The 22,498-nt window shown below is 36.7% G+C and overlaps 1 protein-coding gene across 1 annotated transcript in view; it reads left to right on the forward strand.

Moving 5' to 3' along the window:
- The window catches only part of nrg3a (neuregulin 3a), a 427,029-nt gene that overhangs the window by 385,857 nt on the left and 18,674 nt on the right, over positions 1-22,498 (forward strand). Inside the window, exons 5-6 of the mRNA XM_088917327.1 lie at positions 9,778-9,880; positions 12,075-12,201. Coding sequence (XP_088773453.1) covers positions 9,778-9,880; positions 12,075-12,201 — 230 coding nt within the window. The remainder of the gene's footprint in view (positions 1-9,777; positions 9,881-12,074; positions 12,202-22,498) is intronic.

The raw sequence follows: 22,498 nt of genomic DNA on the forward strand, positions 1-22,498 counted from the left end.
TTAACCCGTTTTTTACAGAGCAGGGTAAAAGCACAAGCCAACACACTGGGCATTGGAAAGAGGAATATGAAGTTACTATAGACCCATCTACAGTGCCAAGTATGAATGGCCAACTCTAAAACATTATTGCATTTTAAAGCAGCTTACATGACTGCATCAGCTCCCTGTTTCGTACTCCAGGGGATAGAGATTAGATGTTGAATGTTCAAGACCTGGAAATATTGCAAAATAATGGCCTATCCGATTCATTGTGAAAAAAATATGCCAGACTATTATTATAGGGTCACAAACTGACTTTTTAACCCTGGAGAGCATCTGGGCTGAGAGAATAAGAGACTTTAAAATCCCCATTTGTATTAAAAGCTTTAAGAGGCTTTAGTGGAAATATAAAATGTTCTCATTAATAAGTAGTTAAGTCTACTTCTTTGTATTCTTCTTTATGTACAATTTTCACGTGCCTCTTTTCTTTACCTATGTTTCATTTCTTCCAGTAATATAGTCTATAAAGTGAAAATAACAATAAGCAAACTCTGAAAAAGCACTTACAAATTATAACATAGAAAAGCGAAGCTTTGGAAAGGCATAAAGGAAGTCTGGGCTGTTGTTATTCAGTGTTTGAAAGGATCACTCACTTCACATCTCTCCCCGTTGTAATACAGGGGATCTCTTTTCAACTATATACTGGCTACCATTCACTGTGCTACCATTCATGTAGCTTTTATGGACTTCCCTGCAAGACAGCACATATTCAAGGACTTGGCTCAGATCTGAGCACCTCTGCTGTCATCTGTTATTCCATCTACAGCTGATTTCTCCTGGTGATGGTCACAACAACCCAAAGCTGACCAGGGAAGTATTTTACAGTATGCGCAAGGTAGAACAGCATGCAATACCAGTCCATTACAGGGCATACACACAACCTAAGCAGACTAGACCTACAGTACACGCACACAACCTAAGCAGGAATTGATTCTTCCATTATTATGTATAACTGTATAACCTTACAAGATTTGCATGTTGACATTACAGGAAAACGGCTCTTCCCAAATCTCTGCTGAGTAGTGGATTCCATTTCCAGAATCATTGTGCTAGGATACATTCCACGCAAAAAAATGGTGCCTTTACACTTGTGTGAAGCATTCCACACTGGTTTAAAGCCTCAACATGTGATTTTTTCTAAGGACATACTGATTCTTCAGCACAAATGCTATGGTGTTTAACATCTTCAAGAGTAATAAACATGCAGTATGAAATCACAATCACAAACATATGCAAAATAAAAAATACTGTTTTAAAGTTAATCTTCATTTATCTATCTATAATAAATAACATTTGGAACTGTTATTAGACCTGTATTTAACTCTAGACTCTACAGTATATTAAGCTCTTAATTGCACCTCTTCTATGACATTCAGAAATGTGATGATATTGTATGTTCATGTGCTCCATGGGATTATCTCTGCTTGTAACAGCATACATCCTGAGTGCATTTACCATTATGTCCTTGGCTTTTGAGGGAATAAGAGGGCACATTCTGAAATGCATTCATTAGCAGTTAGTCAACAAAAATACAGTAAAATACAAATACATCTTCTTGTCTGCTTCTTCCAGAATCTTAATGATAATAGTCATGGCTTCTGCACTCAGATCAGTGTTGTGAACACACTATCATATGTGTGGCTCCAAATGGTGACATGTAAATTCATTCCATTTTAATTAAGGTCTTTCATCCAATCAAGTTTAATTGACCATTGCTTAGCTGATCCCAGTGCCGAACATCGCTTCAACAAAAACGATCAATATTAGCAAAGACATTGTGCTACAATCATGAAGAAGTCATTCATCCCGTTTTACAGCTGGTCTGATCAAAAACCTCATCTAATCCCATCTAGAAGAATCCTAGTGCCAGTTTCAACAACATGATTGGATATTTTGTTCCCAATTTGTGTAGTTTCTAATTGTTAGTCCTTTGTGCACAACTGTGATGGTATGTATTCTGTCATTTTGGAGGCTCTACACTGGTGCACACTTACTGACAACAAACCTCAAAACAGGAATTCAGAAGATAGCATTTTGTGAGAAAGAACACAATGATTCACATGGAAACCAGCACGTACGCTTTCATATTTTATCATTCACCATAGGATAGTCATTTGACCTTTAGGAAGATAAGGATTTGAGTTTCAGATTCAACCCCTTGAGTTATTAAGATTCTGCTGTTCAAAGATAGTTTAGAGCCAGCTTTATATCAATCTTCTGTATTTTCAAGGAAAATAAATGAGAATGTATTCTTTCTTTGTAGTGGAAAGCATGTTCACAAATTGTAGTGACACACAAATCTGTTAAACCAAAAGTACTTCAAAAAACAGGAATGTCATCGGACTTGAACCAAAACTTCTGATCAGACATTAAATACAACAAAAACACTGTTACTGTTAACAAAATCAGTACAGATATAAAGAGAAATCACTGAAAATAAAATAACAGCATCTGTTGCTACAGTGAAAGTGGACATTAACCTCGCCATAGAAATTAAAAGAAATAAGATACTGTACTAAATAACACTGCAAAGTATTAAGAAAAGACTAATAATAATAATGAGCAAGAAGAAGAAGATTTTTTCCATTCCAGCCTTTGTTCCTGTGGTTCTGCTTCCATATTTCACAGCCCTACAGCTTCCATAGCAGTACTACTTTCCACGGGGGAAAAATGTGACCATTTGCGAATGCTCTGAAATTTATAGGCACACTGCATCCATCAGGTGTTTCTTGGGCTGTAAGATTCAAAGGGCGCTCCAAACAATAGCGATTACTATCTTTTTAGGTGACTTTGTAAAGTTTAATTTTAAAATGGCCTCATGATTTGCAATACAGAACACAAGAAGTGGAAGCAGTAATAATTCCATTTCTATATGAAACATTTTAGTCACATGACTTCATTAGGGACAACAACAGCCAATAATTGAATGCTTTGTGAATGTTTGGAATACTTGGTCAGATAGATTTGACTTGACCCGCTTGGTTAATGGGTAGCTTCCATAGGACAAGGAGGCTCAAACCCCATTCACAAGGAGTGAACTAAGGGGTAACTGCTAGGTAAAAATAGGGTAGAGAAGGGATCCTTGAGATGAATGCAAAGGGAGACATTTGTTTTCAGTGCATATAGCTAATTTCATAATGATGGAGATTAGGTACAGCAGTGTCACTGACTTCTTGCTGTTCTCCCTCTTGAACTTCAGTTAATATCTTCTATTTAATAGTTAACAGTTACAGGGCATAAATGCATGTCCTGTACGGTTTAGAGATTAAAAGCTTTACAAATTAAAAATCATTTTTTAGTTCAAATAAATTTGAAGTTGGAGTTGTGTTTAGTTCTTCAAGCAAGGACATTTTTGTTTGTTATACACTCTTTTGTGTGTATTAATGCACAGTTGATTTTATTCTGTGCAACTGTTGGCACAAAGCTGAAAATTTGTATTTGCAAACTGCAGACCATGTTGTATGAACACAAGTACTCTGAAAAAACATACAAACTGTATTAGTCTCCTGCTTTGCTATGAGCTTGATATTGTGTTGCAAACATATCACATTTCTTGCTCTTCTCTCAGTTTCGGTCTCTTGCTGCAGGTGTCTCTGCCTTAGAGCTTTTCTCTCTCCCTCTCCTTCTGTGTCCAGCCTTTCTTTATAAACAAGCTACTCCCCAACTTGAAGTCCTTGATATAATTTCCCCTCACATTGAATTTCTTCTTCTTGTGCTTTTGTAAAATTTTGGCACTGTGACTTGTGAAATTATCTGTTTGTGTGGCTTCTCACTCTCTGAAAACCCTGATAACACATGACACTGAACTGAAAGAGAGAGAGAAAGAGACATAGTCCATTAATCTATTTACAGACAGCATCATGTGAGCTTCTCATAAACAAGGAATGCTGCTCACTCAGTGCAGAATCATCTCAATGTAACATTTTGTTGGCTCTTTGTTCAGGATATTCAACATCTAATCCCTTATTCCATATACGGGAAAAATTCTTTTACTTTACAAAGCTTGGCAACACTCCTAACTATGCCATTTTCTGCATATATTCTCATTTTCCATTGAAAGGATTATCACTTCATATGTTACACTTACTCTTATAATGGGCTCATTAGTATTTAGCTTCCATACTGATTTTTACTGCTCTTGGGGTTGAGTTGCAAGGAGGTAGTCATTACATTCATTATATTTTCCCATTCCAATTATAGAGTATTCCTAATGAACATACCAACAGTATATGTTAAAGTGATCATCTGTGATAAATCTGTAGTTTTGATGGCCGACTTCTGCACTTATTTTGTTAATATTGTAATGGAGCAGCTGAAATTTTAAACTGCATCTGTTTAATCTGTGGCACACAACGTTTAAGATGTGGGGCTTAGAGACAGTTTTAGAGGTTGCAAGAGAGAAATCTGTGACTGATTTTGATACAGCTTCTCTTTAAATAGGGTTATCTAATCATGGAGTCAGGCAAGGCACAGTGAGATCGGTCTGTTACAATTTAGACCATGGTGAGATAATATTTTTCTTGAATAACAAAGCAGTCTCACTAAAATTAAAATCCCTTTTCAAGGGAGGTCATTGGGGAAAGGACAGATAGAGGTATCAATAACATATTAATCTCAAATAGGCAGGCCACATATAGAATCTGTTTTTTATTTGGACATGACATGGGACTTAAAAACCCAAATTGTACTGTAGTAGCCAAAATTGTCACAAGACTGGTGATGTCAACGGTATGGAATTGATCTTTTTTAACATCTTGCCACAGCACACCGTCCACTGCCAGAGGGTTGGATGAATTATTTAAGATGATAATACAGTGTAAATAACAAGTTACACCTGACAGGAAGACTCAGTCCTCCTCACTGTTCTGCACACAGCATAGATGCCTGAAAAAGGACTGGGACATCTTGACCCTGGGTTAGTTAGTTCCTTGTTGACAAACAACCAAAATTATATACTGTATGAATCAGTCAATTACTGCTTCCTACTGTCACAAGCATGAATTTGGCACATGTTGGCAAATGCAAGTTGTGGAAAAACTATATGGCAGCCAGTTTATACAGTACAGTAGTTGTATTTACTGTATGTGGCCAGTCACCTTTTGTTTGAAAGGCAAATTCTATTGGCAAGCAGCACTAATAACAGGTTTGGGGAGAAGAGATGAAAAGCATCTTTGATGTGGCTGTGACTTACCTAGGTCAGGAGCACTATACCATGATTGTCCTCCCTTGTGTGTTTTATTTCACTGAAATGCTGGCATCAGACCAGTCATGAAGTTCAACTGGATCAGGCGAAACAAAGAGGCACCACCATACGGTGTGATGAAAGGAGGAAAATTAAACCTCTGTTGTAAGAGTTTTTTATCCATTTCAGTTTTTTATACAGGTTTTTTTTAAACACTGCAGACTCTTGTTTTTACAGTAAGGCAACTGCACACTGCAATTTCAGTAAACTGAACTGAGAGGCTTGTGGAGTCAAAATACCATTCAGTTCATACTGTGGCCTATATCTCAAAACACCAGAAAATCAACTGCTTTACTGTAAGAACTCTACTCCATCCCTGTCACAGGGGTTGTGCAGAATAAGAAGGGAGACAGCAGCCTTCACTGAAAAGATGAAGATCAAGTAAATACCTTGCAAGTGATAAAATGTTTAGCGTGCAGCTTTGTTTTTATGTTTGGCACACAGAATGCCCAGATGACCTGGTCAAAAGCACAATACAGCTTTTCCAAAATTGAGGTGAAGAAAACATAAAATTACAAAACATATAAAATACAGGCAATTATTTTAAAACTCTCTCAACAGTAGTACTGCTGCTATAAATCATCAGAATGATCCTAGTGTGGATATGTTGCAAACAACCCACTGAGAAGACATCAAAATACTTTATTAAATGCATTTATATCACTGTACAGAAGGACAGCTGAATGCTTTGAGTTTTTACATTTGAAATGATGAAAATACTTATGTTCTCCTTTAGCAAAATACTGCAGAAAAATAAAAAAATGAAATATGGTAGTGTATTCCATGGCTCCACAGTACAGACTGCCTGCTTCTTGTTGGGTCATTAACATATTTCAGCTGTTTGGGAAGCCATACACCATATTCCTTGTCTGAAAGATACACAGCATAACTCAAAGCCTGCTGAACTGTCCTGCTGTTAAGATTGATTGCAATACAGCTGAAGCAGTGGCACCTTTTTTGTATACTCTTAACAGAACCAAACACAATTCAAAAACGGTTAATCCCATACTGTGCAGTTATTTGTTTGTGAAGCCACTTTGAAATTACGATCTGTTTTTCAAGCAAGATTCTTCAAGATTTCAAACTGTAATGGAGGCAGAGGAGTGAGAAATCCAGAAATATAGTTTGCCTTTCTAATCTGGCCTTAACGCCATTATTTACCAAGTTTTCTTGCAAATAAGTGCTATGGGAATTGTTTAATGTTGATGGAGTTATGGTTCATCTGTTAGACAGCACCTCTAGTTCAGAAGGAGCCACCTACTTTTCCACCACTAAAATTAGTGAACATTAATTTTCTTCTGATTTTCTCTTATCTTTTTGCAAATCAGGTCCATTCTTGGTCAGCTGATTAGATTTGAGAAAATCAGTCTTCAAAGTAGTACATCTGCTGTGAAAGCAGACATGGATTCCAAATAAAGATCCAAATACTGTATTGTATAAACTGTTACATACTGTAGTATTTCTAAAACACATGCCCATGCAAATGTATAGCATTTTTAAATGTAAGCAACATAACATATGATGTTTCTTGGTCAGGATACCTTTTATATGTTTTTTTCTATGTGGACTCCAGAAATGATGACAGACAGGATGGCTACCTTATAATATCAAGTGGAAATGTTTTGAAATTGGGCAAATCCAAAGCATTTTTCTAGGCTTTACAGGAAACAAAGATCAACTGAAAAGGTGATGATAGGGGAAGCAATAAAAAGCCAATAGAAATGTACAGGTAGTCAGACAGATAGCCGCACAAAAGACAGAAAGTGGGCAGTTAAACTGGGGAAAAAGACTCATGGAATGACAGGTGTGGGTAGTTCCAGCAGCCAAACAGTGAAGTAGGGAAGGCTACAAGATTAGACACAGTACAAGAAAAAAGTGCACATCCCTCTTTCTGAATTTTTCAGACATTATTTGCAAAATGTACTGTAGTTTCTGTGTAAAATTTTGGAAAGGTAAAGGTCTGAGTCCTATATCGTACATAAAGATATACAGTATCTTGTATTGCAACGAATAACTGGAGGGAATCCCCTACATACAGGAAATAGCTTGGTTTGAGAATTCCAACTTGTAATCATAAAGGACATACAGTACAGGATATACAGTATTTTATTTCCTTGTTGTTCTTTTTGAATGTCCTATTTGTTTTCTTTGCTGTTTTTGTCAAGCCCTTAGTAAATCTCCCCCATTGTGTCTTAATCCTTATTATTGGATGTCTACATGTTGAGAATCAAAGGGAATCTTTGTTTTTTAGGAGGGGTCTTACAGGGGTCATATGAGCCCTGATACTGAGAGATGTGCTTTAATTATCGAAAATAGATAATCATTTCCCAAGTTACACAGTAGGTCCTGGAAAGCTGGGTAAAGAAATTATTATTAACTGCCAAACACAGGGGATACCCTAGAGAGATTAGATACAAGGGTGAAGTCTTTACTTACAGCAGATCTGGAGGTTTAACATTCCCTACCCCTGGCCTGGTCTTTTCAGAGCTGTGTCCCTCTAGGCTCCAGAATTGTCTAATTATAGCAAACATGAACATTGGCTTGCTCCACTGATTAAAATGATTCCAAAACACCCCAAGGAAACACATGGAAGTGATTAATTCTGAAGTATTTTGAATTTGATATTGATTTAATTTAGATTAGTAAATAAATTAGCAGTAAACCTGCACTGAGATAAGGAAAAGACTAGGCCTAAGACAGCCTGGGTTTGGCTTAGCCACTAAATCCAACCAAATGATGGTTTTCAGGGTAAGCATTTCCAGGCAACAGCCTCTGACTACAGAACACATACTGTACAGTATAGTAAACCAACGTTATGCCTTTCCCTCCCAAACTGCCCTATCCTCTCCACTGCAGCAGCTCATGCCAATTCTAGTTTTATATTAAAGGTTGGCAGTTCAATAGCCATGAGACTGCTTTACAGATCTGACAGTGACATAGTGTTTGGCAAAAAGCAGCAAAGCAAAAACAGAGCTCAGAGTGGGGGAATGATATGGGAAACGGAAAACTAATGTGGGCACTGTGAGACCAGTCACAATAAGAAGCCTATACCATAAGCACAAAAATACTTTTGAAAATATTTTATTGATTTATTTACTGTATTTGCTTTCTCATGTTCACTTGAACTGGGGACAATGCAATAGCTCAAGTGTGCCATTCAGCTTCACTTCTGAGTACTGCTGGATAGGCTCTTAAAGTGCTGTTGAATACCTTGCTATTTCAAAAGAAACACAATCTATTCACAATAACAGTCAACTTTGCTGTAGGCTTTCCTGAAAAATCAGTTTTTTAATCACAGCATGCATGGAAGTAAGACCCTCCATTAAAAGGAACATTTCAGGTCACATAAAAGTTGCAGAACTTGAGTAGATCCTGAAATGGATCAAACTGATATCCAATGGGCAACTGCTGAGTAAGTAGAATCTTTGCCATTATTTCATGCCATCCAGATGGTATTATCCCCTTGATAATTTGCATTTCAAGCCTTTTACAATGTGGACAGGCTACCACAAATCCAGACTTTTCCATCAAAAAAGTGTTACATTAAAAATTAATTGGTTATTAATACATGAAATTATGGCATATAACTAGTTAATAGTTTTCATTTTTCTTCTTTTTCTTTCTTTCAACTGTTACTATTATAACTAGCAAAAATATAATAATTTATAATAATTAATCATTTAACAAAACACTTTTACTCTACCATTACCAAGACTGTTTTCCAGAAACTAGATTGTAAGCTACAAAATACCCAATCAAATCGTTGCTACAGTGTCACTGGTAATTACATTTAAAATTAATTTAAAAATTAAATGCAAGTTCTTTTACTTGCTCAGTGTGAGATGTGGTGAATTAGAAGCAGAGCCAGGTCCAGAATTTGAAACCTCCTGGTAATGAACTCTTTATATTAGTCATGTATAGAGTACCACACTATCTATGGCTTGGTGTACTTCATCTCAAAATGATATGGTCCAATTTAATATGTTTTCATTTGGAAATCCTCCTCTTTTCTTCAAAGAAATGTCAATGTGTTCTCCGTATGCTGCCAGGTCTGCCATTGGAATTTCTAAATCTTGTCAATACACAAAAGGATAGAGAAAATGAGGCCTTTTGTTGTCTCAGTACCAATGTGAATTACTTTAATTGTATTATTTGCACTACACACTCTGTGTGGTAAATCTTAAAATAGTATGTCTTATGAATTAGTAGAAGTACAAAAACAACAAAATGATTAATGGGTTTTAGGATCCTCAGATGACAGACATGAAACTAATCACAGATAATTAATGAATTGGTAACAGCATCTTCCCTTGTTAGTATGTCTACACTCATACAGCTTTTAATATATTTAAAAAAATTGGATTTATTATCTGGGAGACTGTGCTTTGCAAAAAAAACTATAATATGACTTTTAAGCACATACATTTGTTGGTTAATTTTCTCCATCTCTTTTTCCCCTCCTACCTTGATCTTTATTTTCTCTTCTTGGTTAACAGAGAGTGAAGAAGTTTACAAAAGACAAGTGCTGTCAATCTCCTGCATCGCAATTGGGATCAGCCTTCTTGGCACACTCTGTGTGGCCTTCTATTGTCGCAACAAGTGAGTAAGAGCTCCCCCTGGCTGGTGGGAGGAGACGAATCATCACCACGCAGACACAATAAGTATTAGGCTGCTGGAAAATACAGATGGGAAAATGGAGTTAAACAATTCAATATAGGGACTACATATTCCATTAATGAATTTTTCACAACTTTAAACAGATTAATAATAATTGCTTAAACTTACATAGCGCTTTTCTGGATACCCCACTCAAAGCGCTTTAGAGGTAATGGGGGCTCCCCTCCACCACCACCAATGTGCAGCATCCACTTGGATGATGCAACAGCAGCCATAGTGCACCAGTACACTCATCACACATTAACTATCAGGGGGGAGGAGAACAGAGTAATGAAGCCATTCATACTGTAGATGGAGATTATTAGGAGGCCATAATTGGTAAGGGCCAATGGGAAATTTGGCCAGGACACCGGCATTATACCCCTATTTTTTTTGAGAAACACCCTGGGATTTTTAAGGACCACAGAGAGTCAGGACCTCAGTTTTACATCTCATCTGAAGGATGGCTCCTTTTTACAGTATAGTGTCTCTGGGGCATTGAATGTCTATGAGCGCCCTCTGCTGGCCCCACTAACACCTCTTCCAGCAGCAACCTTGGTTTTTTCCAGGAGGTCTCCCATCCAGGTACTGACCAGGTTCATACCTGCTTAGCTTTAGTGGGCTGCCAGTTGTGAGCTGTAGGGCAATATGGCTGCTGGTGTAATTGCCAGAACATTAGCGATCACCTGGAAGGAACTGATTGCTACCTTTGATTGCATGGTTTTAAAATAAAAAAACAGTTGTTTTCATATGTAAATAATAATAATAATTGCTTACACTTATATAGCGCTTTTCTGGACACTCCACTCAAAGCGCTTTACAGGTAATGGGGACTCTCCTCCACCACCACCAATGTGCAGCATCCACCTGGATGATGCGACAGCAGCCATAGTGCGCCAGAACGCTCACCACCCATCAGCTATCAGTGGGGGAGGAGAGCAGAGTAATGAAGCCAATTCAGAGATAGGGATTATTAGGAGGCCATGATTGATGAGGGCCAATGGGAAATTTAGCCAGGACACCGGGGTTACAGCCCTACTCTTTTCGAGAAACGCCCTGGGATTTTTAATGACCACAGAGAGTCAGGACCTCAGCTTAATGTCTCATCCGAAGGACGGCGCCTGTTTACAGTATAGTGTCCCCATCACTATAGTGGGGCATTAGGACCCACATGGACCATAGGGTGAGCGCCCCCTGCTGGCCCCACTAACACCTCTTCCAGCAGCAACCTTAGTTTTCACCAGGAGGTCTCCCATCCAGGTACTGACCAGGCTCATACCTGCTTAGCTTCAGTGGGTGGCCAGTTGTGAGTTGCAGGGTGACATATAATATAACAATTATAATAAATATATAATAAATGCATTATTAGTTGAAATGCCAGTGTTAAATTACTTTGTTGTGTATTCTAGGTGTTATTTGCAACCCCCAAACGAACAGAAAGTGTTACAGCAAGCACATACAGTATGAAAATCTACTTTGCTGTTACAATATACAGTGTAATCAGTGATATCATTAACCTGTACCTGTTATGTTTCGGATGTGCTGTATATCATCCTGTACTTGATCAGGATGTATTATAATTTCCACATTGGATTATGAAGAAAGCACACTAAACCTGCTCATTTAAGGTGAAAAATGTGCACAAGTTTTAGAAACAAAGTGAGGCAGTGCACATTTTAAAATAAATGATCAAATGTTTGCTAGAACAAAACCTGGACTGGAGGGGTGACTGGGGTTCTACCACCATGGCTTGGAATTTGGTTCAAGACATGGGTGACTGTGTAAAGAAGTGTCTCTAATTTTAGTAGAGTACAGCAGTGTGTAAAATCAGCATTCTTGAGCTGTGCAGCTCCTCAGATAAGACCACTTGTGGTTAATATTCTATTTAGATTTTTCCAAAAATGTGAATATTTCCAAATCATGACATTAATTCTTATCTTGTAAACATATTTCAATTTTATTTCATGTTTAAAGTTAAGGTCCTTTGTGAGTGTGTATAATTTTAAAAATGGATATCACCATCAGAAAAATGCATCTTGAGTACGTCCGGTCTAGTCTCTTGAGCCTTGCTTCAAGCAGTCCCCTAAGTCTCCTTGAGATAAAGAGCTAACCGACTTACTGTGTTTTTTCCCTGCAGGAGACAGAGGGAAAAACTACAGGCCCACCTGAAAGAGAGCCGCAGCCTGAAGAGCTACAGTGCCAACATGTCTGGCCTCATGTCCAAAACCAGCCTGAGGCCCCAGTGTGGCCTGCAGCTTCAGAGTGTGAGTCATGCATACCGTACTGTATATTGTAACAGAGAAGGCAGCTTTGGATTGAGTACTGTATATTAATTACCACAATTAATATTAAGAAGGACCAACATTTTTTCTAAGTCTTAAGAAGCTGAAATAAGAATAGAAAGCTGTATACAACCATATTAAAATAAGAAACCTCAAACATCGAGCACTAACTAAAACAGACACAAACATCCATCAGATTTTTCTTGTACACCACACGAGCCTAATGTAAACAATTCTACAAAAAGCTGAATTTTACAAATAGTACAGAATTACAGTGTAAACATTGGACCATGTCACTATTTATGAGGATTATTTTTTATTTAATTTATCAGATCGTAATGCCAATACCAATAAAAGCACACAGAGAATTTTTTTAAGTGACAGAAATTCAAGCTGTTTGGACTCACCCAAAATCCAGCAATACTGACAGCACAGGAGCACAGTGGAATATTCCGGAATATTCTAAACTGGAGCACTCTCTATTAGAGAGTAATTTAGCAGCAGTGAACCATGCGTTTTTACTTTTCAGTTATTTTGTAAAAATACAGGTATGTGGTTTAAGTGGCATGAAAGGAGATGCTTGTCCATTTTCAATCGCTATTTAGCTGTTGTGTTTCAGTCATTACTTATGTATCTTTGTCACTTTCATCACCATGGATTGAAATCCTACCAAGAGCAAACATTCCTGAGCAAACAGAGTTTAAGGTACTTTTGAGAAATTCCCCTACTTATAGTAAAGTATATACTTTATAATATTATTTTTTTTCCAATTCAGTTACACATATATATCAGAATAATATACAATAAACTCTGTACTTTTTGCAATGCTATCTGATCAAAAACAACATCAAAAACAAGTAGATAAATAAAGGACAAAAAAGAAGCTTCACAGTTCAGCTGCCGTATTTTTTGAAGTGTATGTTTCACTATGGTGTCTATATTAATATAAAAAATAATTTCTTCTGTACTACCAGTGAGAAATTTTAGAAACTAAATGGCTTTTCAAGACTTTTCAACTTTTAAAGGTTGAATTTCTGTATCTGTTATTGGGGAAATTTTCCTTTTTGTGCATTAGTATATGGGTTATGTTAATAATTCAGTTTTTTTTCTTAAACGTTAATAATGATTTAATTTTCCTCTGTATCAGTTACTAATAACAATAATAGTGCCTGAGGTCATCACGAGCATCACTTTGAGTCAGGAATGATGCAATTACTTGATGTCGTGCACATCTTTTAAAACAATTATTGCACAGGCTCAATTAAACAAGGGCAGTCTCCTACCTGCTTAACACTTATAGTTGTGCTTCAGTTTGTCAGCCTCAGGCAAAGAGTGACAGCTAGGAGCCCAAATATGGTTTAATAGAAAGCTCTCACAAATCATAAAAGTATTGCTTTGGGTGACCAATACTGTTCTCTGTAGATTAAAACACCTCTAACAACCATATATTCCAACAGTGTATTGCAGTCATTCAGAGAAATTGAAACTACTTCAATAGGGATTCACAGTTCTCTTGTACAATATTGACAACTTACATTTTGTTACATTTTACATTCAGATTGTTCTTTAAGAGCACAAAACTGGTGTCAACAAAACCTTCTTTTGCTTAACTGATTTCCACAAGCATATCCAGGCCTAAAAAAATATTATACAGGCTCTATCTAGAATCACCATTTAACCTACTGTAGATTAAGATTAACCTAAATCCATCCATCCATTTTCTAACTGATTTATGCAGTACAGGATCGAAGGAGAGCCAAAGCCTGTCCCAGCAAGCAATGGGTGCAAGACAGGATACACCCTGAACAGGACTCCAGTCCATAGCAAGGCATGCATAGACACAGAAATGGACATACTCACACTAAGGCCAGTTTTCTAGAAGCCAATTAACCTACTGTACCACTAAGTCTTTGTACTGTGGGAGGAAACTGGAGCAAATCCACATAAACACAGGGATAACATACAAACTCCACACAGACAGCACCCCAGGCATTGAACCCAGGGCCCTACCACTGCACCGCTGTGTTTCCAAGGTCTTTAGCTGCAAATCTATGTATTAAAAGACATTAAAAGAATTGTTAGATGTGTCCAGTTGAACCAATAGATAAATGCTGAATTTGCAAGGAAAATATTAACACTGGTTTTACAGCAATGGAGATTAATACCCCTTGGTAACATAAAGCCTTTACTAGTCTCAGTTTTGCCTTAGTGATATCACAGAACTTTGCTAATGTCTTAAACTGACATTTTAGTTCAACCTTAGGATAAACTAAAAATGTTAACCTTAGGATGATGTGGTTATAACCCACATGAAAACATAACCTAAATTCATCTTATTACATGTATAAGAACACAGTGCAACCAATGTAATTTATAGCTGTGGCATACTGGCACAAAAACTAGAGCTGAAGAGAATTATATTGCATTTCAGAGCAGAATAATTCATATCAGAAGATTACACTGCCCTATGAGTTTTGTTTTGTTAGGGGCAAACTATTCCATGACTCTTATTAAATATAATACTAATCCTTGACTTTTATTAAAAATCTGAGACCCCAAGAGAATTGCAGTGTTTTTTGCCTCTGTTTTCAACAAATACCAAAACGTGATCCACTTTCAGTTATTTTGAAACAAGAGTCAAGCCTGATACTTTATAGAAATCAAATGACATAATGAATACGCTCAGCATACAGTGATTACTAGTGTACTGCAAACTGGGTCAGAAAAACTATGACAGCAACTTGCAGAACAGAAGCCTTTTTTTTTCAGTTATTGCTTGAAATTAGTATCAATCCTGTAGCAAAATCCATGCAGGCTTGTACTGCTGTCATTTTTTTAAATGAGCTTAATGAATTAATGTTAGAGGAGAGTGTTCAATATCAATTAGCCATTGCTTGACAAATTGCTTTCACTGCAATATCACATTCAATCACACACCCAGCCGGAAATATATCAACTCATAAAAAAGTGCCTTCAGTTAAATGTTTGTTTTCTGTCTTTAACACACCAGACAGAATCACACAGTGTAGTGTCACAAGGTATGATGGGATTCATTAGACCAAAGTGTCAATTCGTGTGCAATGGTGGACTCTCCCTCATAAATGTTTACTACAGTACATTAGAGTTATTATACTACAGTATATACACACTTTAATGTGGTTTAAGCTTACTTTAACTATGATTTTCATGGGGCATTAGAGAAGGTATAGTAAAGCATAGTAAACCATTATGAAATTCCTGCAAGTTGAAAAATGTTTGCAAAGATACCACACATATGTTGAGGTAAAAGTTTGTAAGAGTTGTAGGGATTTGTAAGAGGTGTCTAGCAATTTTGTCAGCAAGCACATCTCAAATATCGCTATAAATGTTGTCTTGGGTGTGGGTATTTTGGATCTTACAGTGTAGAGAATGCCAGACGGCCTTTGATAGTGTATATTCCTGAAGGTCCTCAACTCTCCTATGCTAAAATTAGGTTTTAGCAGTGAGCCAAGGCAATTAACAGGTAGTGATTCCAATCTGTGATAATATAACATTAACATAATTGATGATTCCATATTAAGAAAATAAATATGCATAATGACTCTGAGATAAATCTAGAAGCATTACTCTGGGTGACAGGGCAGAACCTGTGAAGATAAGCAGGAGAACTGAGAGTATGTGCTGACCATACTTTAGTACTTTAATTTAAAAATGTGTGGATCTCCCTTCCTTGTGGATTTCAGAATCAAATTCAAAGTGTTCCTGCTCACTTTTAGGTGACTGAACAGTTTGGCTTCTGATTACATCAGTGAACTGTTATAAGGATACTACACACTGTTTGCACTGTTTGGTCTCTGGCTTCCCTTTAGTTCCTAACATGAGGCTCTGAATGCTAGGAGGACATTTTCTATCCATATCAGATCTTGCATATCAGTTTTTTAAATACTTTTTTGTTTCCTATTTACCTTACTGCTTAATTTGTATATTAAAGTATATACCTATCTATTCATATTGTTTTATTGCATCATGCCTTGAGATGATATAAAATGAAAGGCATATAAAATAAAGATTATCATAAATTCTTCACCTTTTTGCTTCGGAAAAAGTTGAACTAAGATATAATTATTCCTGGTCTCGAAGAATTGTCCTACATGGAAGTTAAATGAGGTTTTTAGATGTTTGGCATAGTTTAGTAGTGAATTTCCTTGTAGCCTTTTACAACATTAACCATAGAAAGTAAGGGTGTCATCTCGGCATTCTGGCCAAATATCCCATTGGCCTTTATTAATAATGACCTAATAATCCCCATAAATGAATTGGCTTCATTACTCTGTTCTCCTCCCCACTGCTAATGTGTGGTGAGTGTACTGGTGCACTATGGCTGTTGCATCATCCAAGTGGATGCTGTACATTGGTGGTGGTGGAGGGGAGCCCCCATTACTTCTAAAGTGCTTTGAGTGGAGTATCCAGAAATGAACTATATAAATGTAAGTAATTATTATTATATAGGAAATACTACAGGCTCAACAATTAAATGAAGTATCAGGGACACAAGTCAGAATGTGAGCTGTTGCGTTGAAGATGTTATACCAAGCATCCTGGGTATTTACAGTAAAACATCCAGTTGTTCTGGGAAACATATTGTTGAGATTTTCATACATTAAGATTTGCTAGCCACTAGCAACTAGAAGTACTAAATACCATCCTCTTGTTGATATGTTTTATGCATTATTTATTATTGTCTTTATCTCAGCTGATCTTCATTTATTTAACCAGTCTTCAGCTGTAGGCTCCATTTAGTGATTAAGGTTTAATCACAGTGACTAAATTACTGAATCATTTACAGTTTTGCAGTGGAACTAATTGGATGTGTCAAGGTTGCCTATCAATGTCCTAGTTCAGTCTTGTGTTTCTATGGTCTTATCCTATGAGGCATCACTGTAGTATGATGCAGAACAAAGGGTTTCACTGTCTTCTTTTAGACTGCTTCTGAGGTCTGACACAATCTCATGTTCCCACAGAAAGGAAGGTGTTACTGTTTAAAATACTACATGAATAAAGGCAGGATTGAAAACCTGCAACAACTAAAAAAGGGTCCTTCCAAAAAAGGAAGCAGAGTGGTGGATGTTTGAAGCACATTCTCTCCCTTGCAACCTTGCATAGGTATACCTAAAACACAATGGTGGCGATGTGAGGCAAACTGTATTTTGGAAAGTAAATCATGGCATACTGTGGTAATTGTAACTACTGTATCTCCAATGAGTATTGCCAGTTACAGTGAGTACAGTATTACAATTTTTGATAACACTTCAATTTAGGAGGTGAAAATCCCACTTTCTGAATGCATAAAAGAATAGTGCATGCACTATTAATGGAGTAGACATTATTATGTTATTTGAAATTTAACAAATATGTGTCTTCAGTCAATAATTATGCAATCATATAGAAGGGTCACTTACTGCCATATTATTAACTCTATATTAACATTCCCTTCTTATATTAGAGGTTACAAAAGGCTTTATATATTGCTATTTAGGCCCTATGCTTAACCTATTCATCCATTTTTCCAAGGTATATTATGGTACTGTACATCAATATTCAACCAAATAATTTATTATATTTTATTTTAGTGCCCTGTGGTGATTATTCCAGTACATTCTAAGCTGGGTCATTCCTGAAACAGATGTCTCCATGACCATTTTGCTTTATTTTATGAGCTGTAGATTCCTGTAGCTCATTTGACATACTGCATTCACTGACTTACAATGGCATCATTAGGAGTTGTGTGACACGAGGGCTATAAACTCCAGGATTCAATAGAAATGCAAGTTTATTACTTATGCTAGTTATGAGGTGAGGTGATAGTTAATGATACTTCTTATGAACTGTCACAGGTTCACTAAGTTAGGTTTTTACGAGTCAGGCAGATTTCAGTAGCTGCTACTGTCACAGCCGATACAGTAACTCCACAGAGAGAGAGACATCACGCTGTCCTTGTACTGTCTGTGAACCTTTCAGAACATCCGTTCTGTCCATGAAAATATCAGCCTTTCAGAGAACAAGGTAGAAACTGGTTTGTGCCTTACTTTCTGGCCCTTCTCAGCGAAATTAGTAAGACTTATTTGTACAGTGGTTTGATCCACTTCAGGTACAGTACACTGTATAATTGCTGCAGCCACATACAGTATGCAAGGTTGTACCACTGTAGCAGCAAAGCAATATATCTTAAATGATTTAAACACTGACAGGCTTGTATAATGCAGATTATGTATTATGCTTGTATTATGTCTGTTTCTACACTTTTACACAGTAAATTCTTAAAAATCTGTTGGTTTGTTTCAAAATCCACAACTAGTTAAAACTGCTATGAAAATGCAGTCTTGTTTGTTTCTACAGTATGTCTCCAGGGCACTTTTGAACTAGGTGTTTTTAGGCTTTTTGACATTTTTGTACCTGCCTCAATCATCCATTAAACTCCAGTATTAACATAACATTTTCTTGTGTTTAATTATTACAATGGATATTGGAAAGTTTCACGTTACAAATGAAAGAAGTACTAGGACTATGTTCATTAACAGACACGTTCAACCTTCATCCAGCAGAAATGGTGCCAAGATACTCTCTCACTGTTGTGTGCATTCACAGAGTAAACCAGTTTTGTTCAGGAGCTCAGAATGTCCTGTTTGTCAATATGTTCATAACTGTCAGAATTGAGGGCATAATAAGGGCATAATTTAGAACTGTTTCTTTTTTTCCTTGTGCCCATTAACAGAACAGAATGGAACCAGCTTGTCTCAGAAATGTCTTATACTGTATATAGTGTTGTTCTCTGCGTGGGCTTGTTGACTGTGATATTCAAGGAAGGACTGTATAGCTTATCATGTTAATCTTTTTTTGATGCCTTGTACCTGGCGAAACACTCACTCAGAGATGTGTTTCACAAACAAAAGCCTTGACTTACAGCTAAGAGACAGCATTAAACAGCTTTGATGCCACTAATTCAGAAGAGCTCCAGCGCCTTTGTGACAGTCAGAGATAGAGGTTTGAGGAAAAGATTTTTCAGCTCTCATTATTCTTCTCTCACTGCTAATTGTGTTTCCTCCTTATTCCTTCCCTATGGTGCATTTGATGGCCCCATTACAGTTTGTTTCTTTGGCGCTGATATTTATCTTCCTGTCACCAAATCTGTCCCATTTTTTTCTCCTATTCTAGAAGACTAAAACAGAGCTGCAGACCTCTAGATATCACATCTAAAACTGCACATTCTGAAACTGGTTTAATAATATTGTTACAATACTGTACCTATGTACATTTACATTACTTATGCTTGGATAAGCGTGCCATCTAAGCAAAAAAAATAGTAAATATAATAACAGTAGCTGCTTATAAGAGTGTCAGATTCATGTATCATGGTGTCGCAGTATCTTCTGGTGGGTGTAAAAGCATAAGGAAAGTTAATGAAGAAAAGTGGCTGTTCAGGCTATCAAAGCAATTCATCTTCCTACGTACTGTGTGAGTGTATCAAAGCATCAGGCTTTGTTCTGAAAGCTCCCAGTATCTCTCCTCCACAATATGGCTTGGTAATCTTTTCCAGGAAATGATCATTCTTTCTGGGAAACAGCATTAAAATTCAGAAAGTGATACTGATTTTTTTTTTATTTTCATTTTTGTCACTTTAAAATGATGCCTATGATTAAAGGAATTCTGATTTTAATATATTTTTTAGGCTTAAAGAGAAATCTTAAATTTGTACCAGTTAGCCAAGTAATTAGCCCTAATTAATGAATTAGAGCTTGTTGGCACATTCCTCAGGCTTTTTGATAAAACCAGGCTCTGTGATTTTAGTAGTACATGACACTGTACAAAAAAAAAATGTTCATCACAGCACTCCATAGTGATATAATAATATTTGGTCCAATACTAATTTCTGAGCAGTTTTAATTTTCTGTATTGCCAAATACAGTAAGTTCATATTCTATCAAAACTACCTGCAGGGGCAGAATTAGCTAATATGGTACTGAAGTGAACTCTGTGCAACACTAGCCAAGACTGAAAACAAAGAGCAGCAATTAGCTTAAAGCCCATTGAATACTGATTCCTTGCCCAGTGTGAAAACAATAGTACACGTCACATAAATAATGCCAGATATTTATTACAATTATCAGCTTAGGGACCCTGTGCACATTTTCTGAACCCACTCAATTTGAATCTAATGCATTGAGACAAACCAGCCAGTTCCAAACAATTTCCAACAGAAATTGTACTCTCCTGCAAATTCCCGTTGTATGTATTTAGGTTCATTCGTGTGATATTGCTTTGTCATAAACTAAGTTGTGAATTTCACTTGATTATTCTAATTGCTTTATCTAGGATATGACAAATTAGTAATTCTGTACTTTATGAGTTAATTTCTGCATCGTAAGCACTGAAGGACCTTATAATGAAAAATGAAAGAAGAAAAAAATCAAAGAAATTCTTTAAGATTCCATTAATATAATCTTATCTTGGATTAATGCATGGCTCCTATATAGCAGAGCTATAAAACCCAGCAGGAATTGTAATTGGAACTCGTCTACCTTAATCCACATCTTCAATGTAATATCCAATTAAATTGACTTAGCTTTGCAATGGGGGTCATATATCAAACATGTACAATATCCTACTGTACGTGATTGAACCTAAAAGAATTTTTATTTTTTTTCTTCTTTTTATAAGCCAGGAGAGAGTCTGTGAGGGGGATGGGGAGGAAGGCTATTGAGTCTGTTTCAGCATTTCTGAACTCTGTAATTGCTTTTACTTTATTACTTTTCAAGCTTAGATGTTGAAAAAGAAAGCCCCTCCACTTTGTGCTATAAATGTTTTCATTATGTACATAGACCAAACAGTGTAGGCTTGAGTTAGTATACTGAATGGGAATTTTGTTACTAAGGAAAAAGAGGTAAAAATTGCAAGTCAGTGTTTTTTTTTTATTGAAGGTACACTGAAATAAGGTAAGTATTAAACCCAACAGACAGTAAACATGCCTGGTCATTCATCATTCTTTCATAGGCAAATTATATAGAATGAATTTCAAAAGGAGAGAAGATCTTTTTATCCATCATATTCACCTGGTTGCTAGTAGATGATGGGTCAGACAATCTTGTTCAGCTTTTATTTGAACGATTGCAAAAAATCAACCCAATTGGGCGGTTTGTACCAGATACCCACAAGTCTGTGTGTTAAGGTACCTCTTGTGTTCAATCTTATCTCACAGTGAGACCAGGTCAAGAGCTTCTGTACCTCTGTCTCTGCCAAGTACTCTACTTTTCACTATAACATTTTTTTTATGTGATAAAGAACTACACACAAGTATAGGTTTTAAAGACCAAGCAAAAGCTGTTAGATGGTTTGTTTTGTGTTTACTTTCTGAAGATTTGTTTGTAAGACATCTAAGTAAAGTGATACATTTTTTTAACTCTTCAGTCTCTAGCATCAATGTCAAATTCCAACCTACTACCAGCCTAAAGTCTGCTCACTTTTGAATCACAATGTCAGAAAGCATCACTATCCAGGACACTATAAAGGCATATACTGTATCCAAATACTACTCTGACCAGGCAGTTATTGGAGGTCCTTGGAAAGTGTTCTGAAAGAAAAAAATAACTTCACTGGAAGAGAAAATGGGGCAATATCCATTTTAACAACACAACAGAAACAAAAATTTAGGGCTGATAAATTGGTACAGTTTATGCAATTTATGCAAGATTGGCCTAGCAATGAGAGCAAGGCCCATTCTTATTCTGGTTGGTGACTTAGATGAGCCTCCTGAGAGGGCCAGGTCTCTAGCCCAGCCAATTACAGATGATCTTATTAGCCAGTCTTCTGGACATTTTGATTTCAGAATTTAATTGTATGGATAGTAGGAAATGAAACATCTTAGGCAGTGTCCACCAATTCATTATGAATGAATACAAATGAATACCACAGGGACAACCACTGAACATCTTCTGTACATCCCTTGACTTGTGATGTTGTTCTCATGTTAAAACCATGACACTTAGCCTCAACTAATTCTGCCCCAGTGCTATAGTAACAGTTGCCATAGGCCTTGTACGATTTATTAGCTACATAACTTAAAGAAGGTACAGGGAATGTTCATGCATTATTCCTATGGTATTTAGTTGGAATTTTGTTATGAATTGGTGACCCTGATCTCAAAGTGTAGCATTTAAAAACTTGCAGACTTTCATTTCTGCATAATACAAGCCTGTCACCTCTACGATTGCTATGACTACTTCAATAATTCATGACTCCACTTTAT

Source organism: Atractosteus spatula, chromosome 5 (genome assembly GCF_055471065.1).
Source record: "Atractosteus spatula isolate fAtrSpa1 chromosome 5, fAtrSpa1.hap1, whole genome shotgun sequence".
Lineage (NCBI taxonomy): Eukaryota > Metazoa > Chordata > Actinopteri > Semionotiformes > Lepisosteidae > Atractosteus > Atractosteus spatula.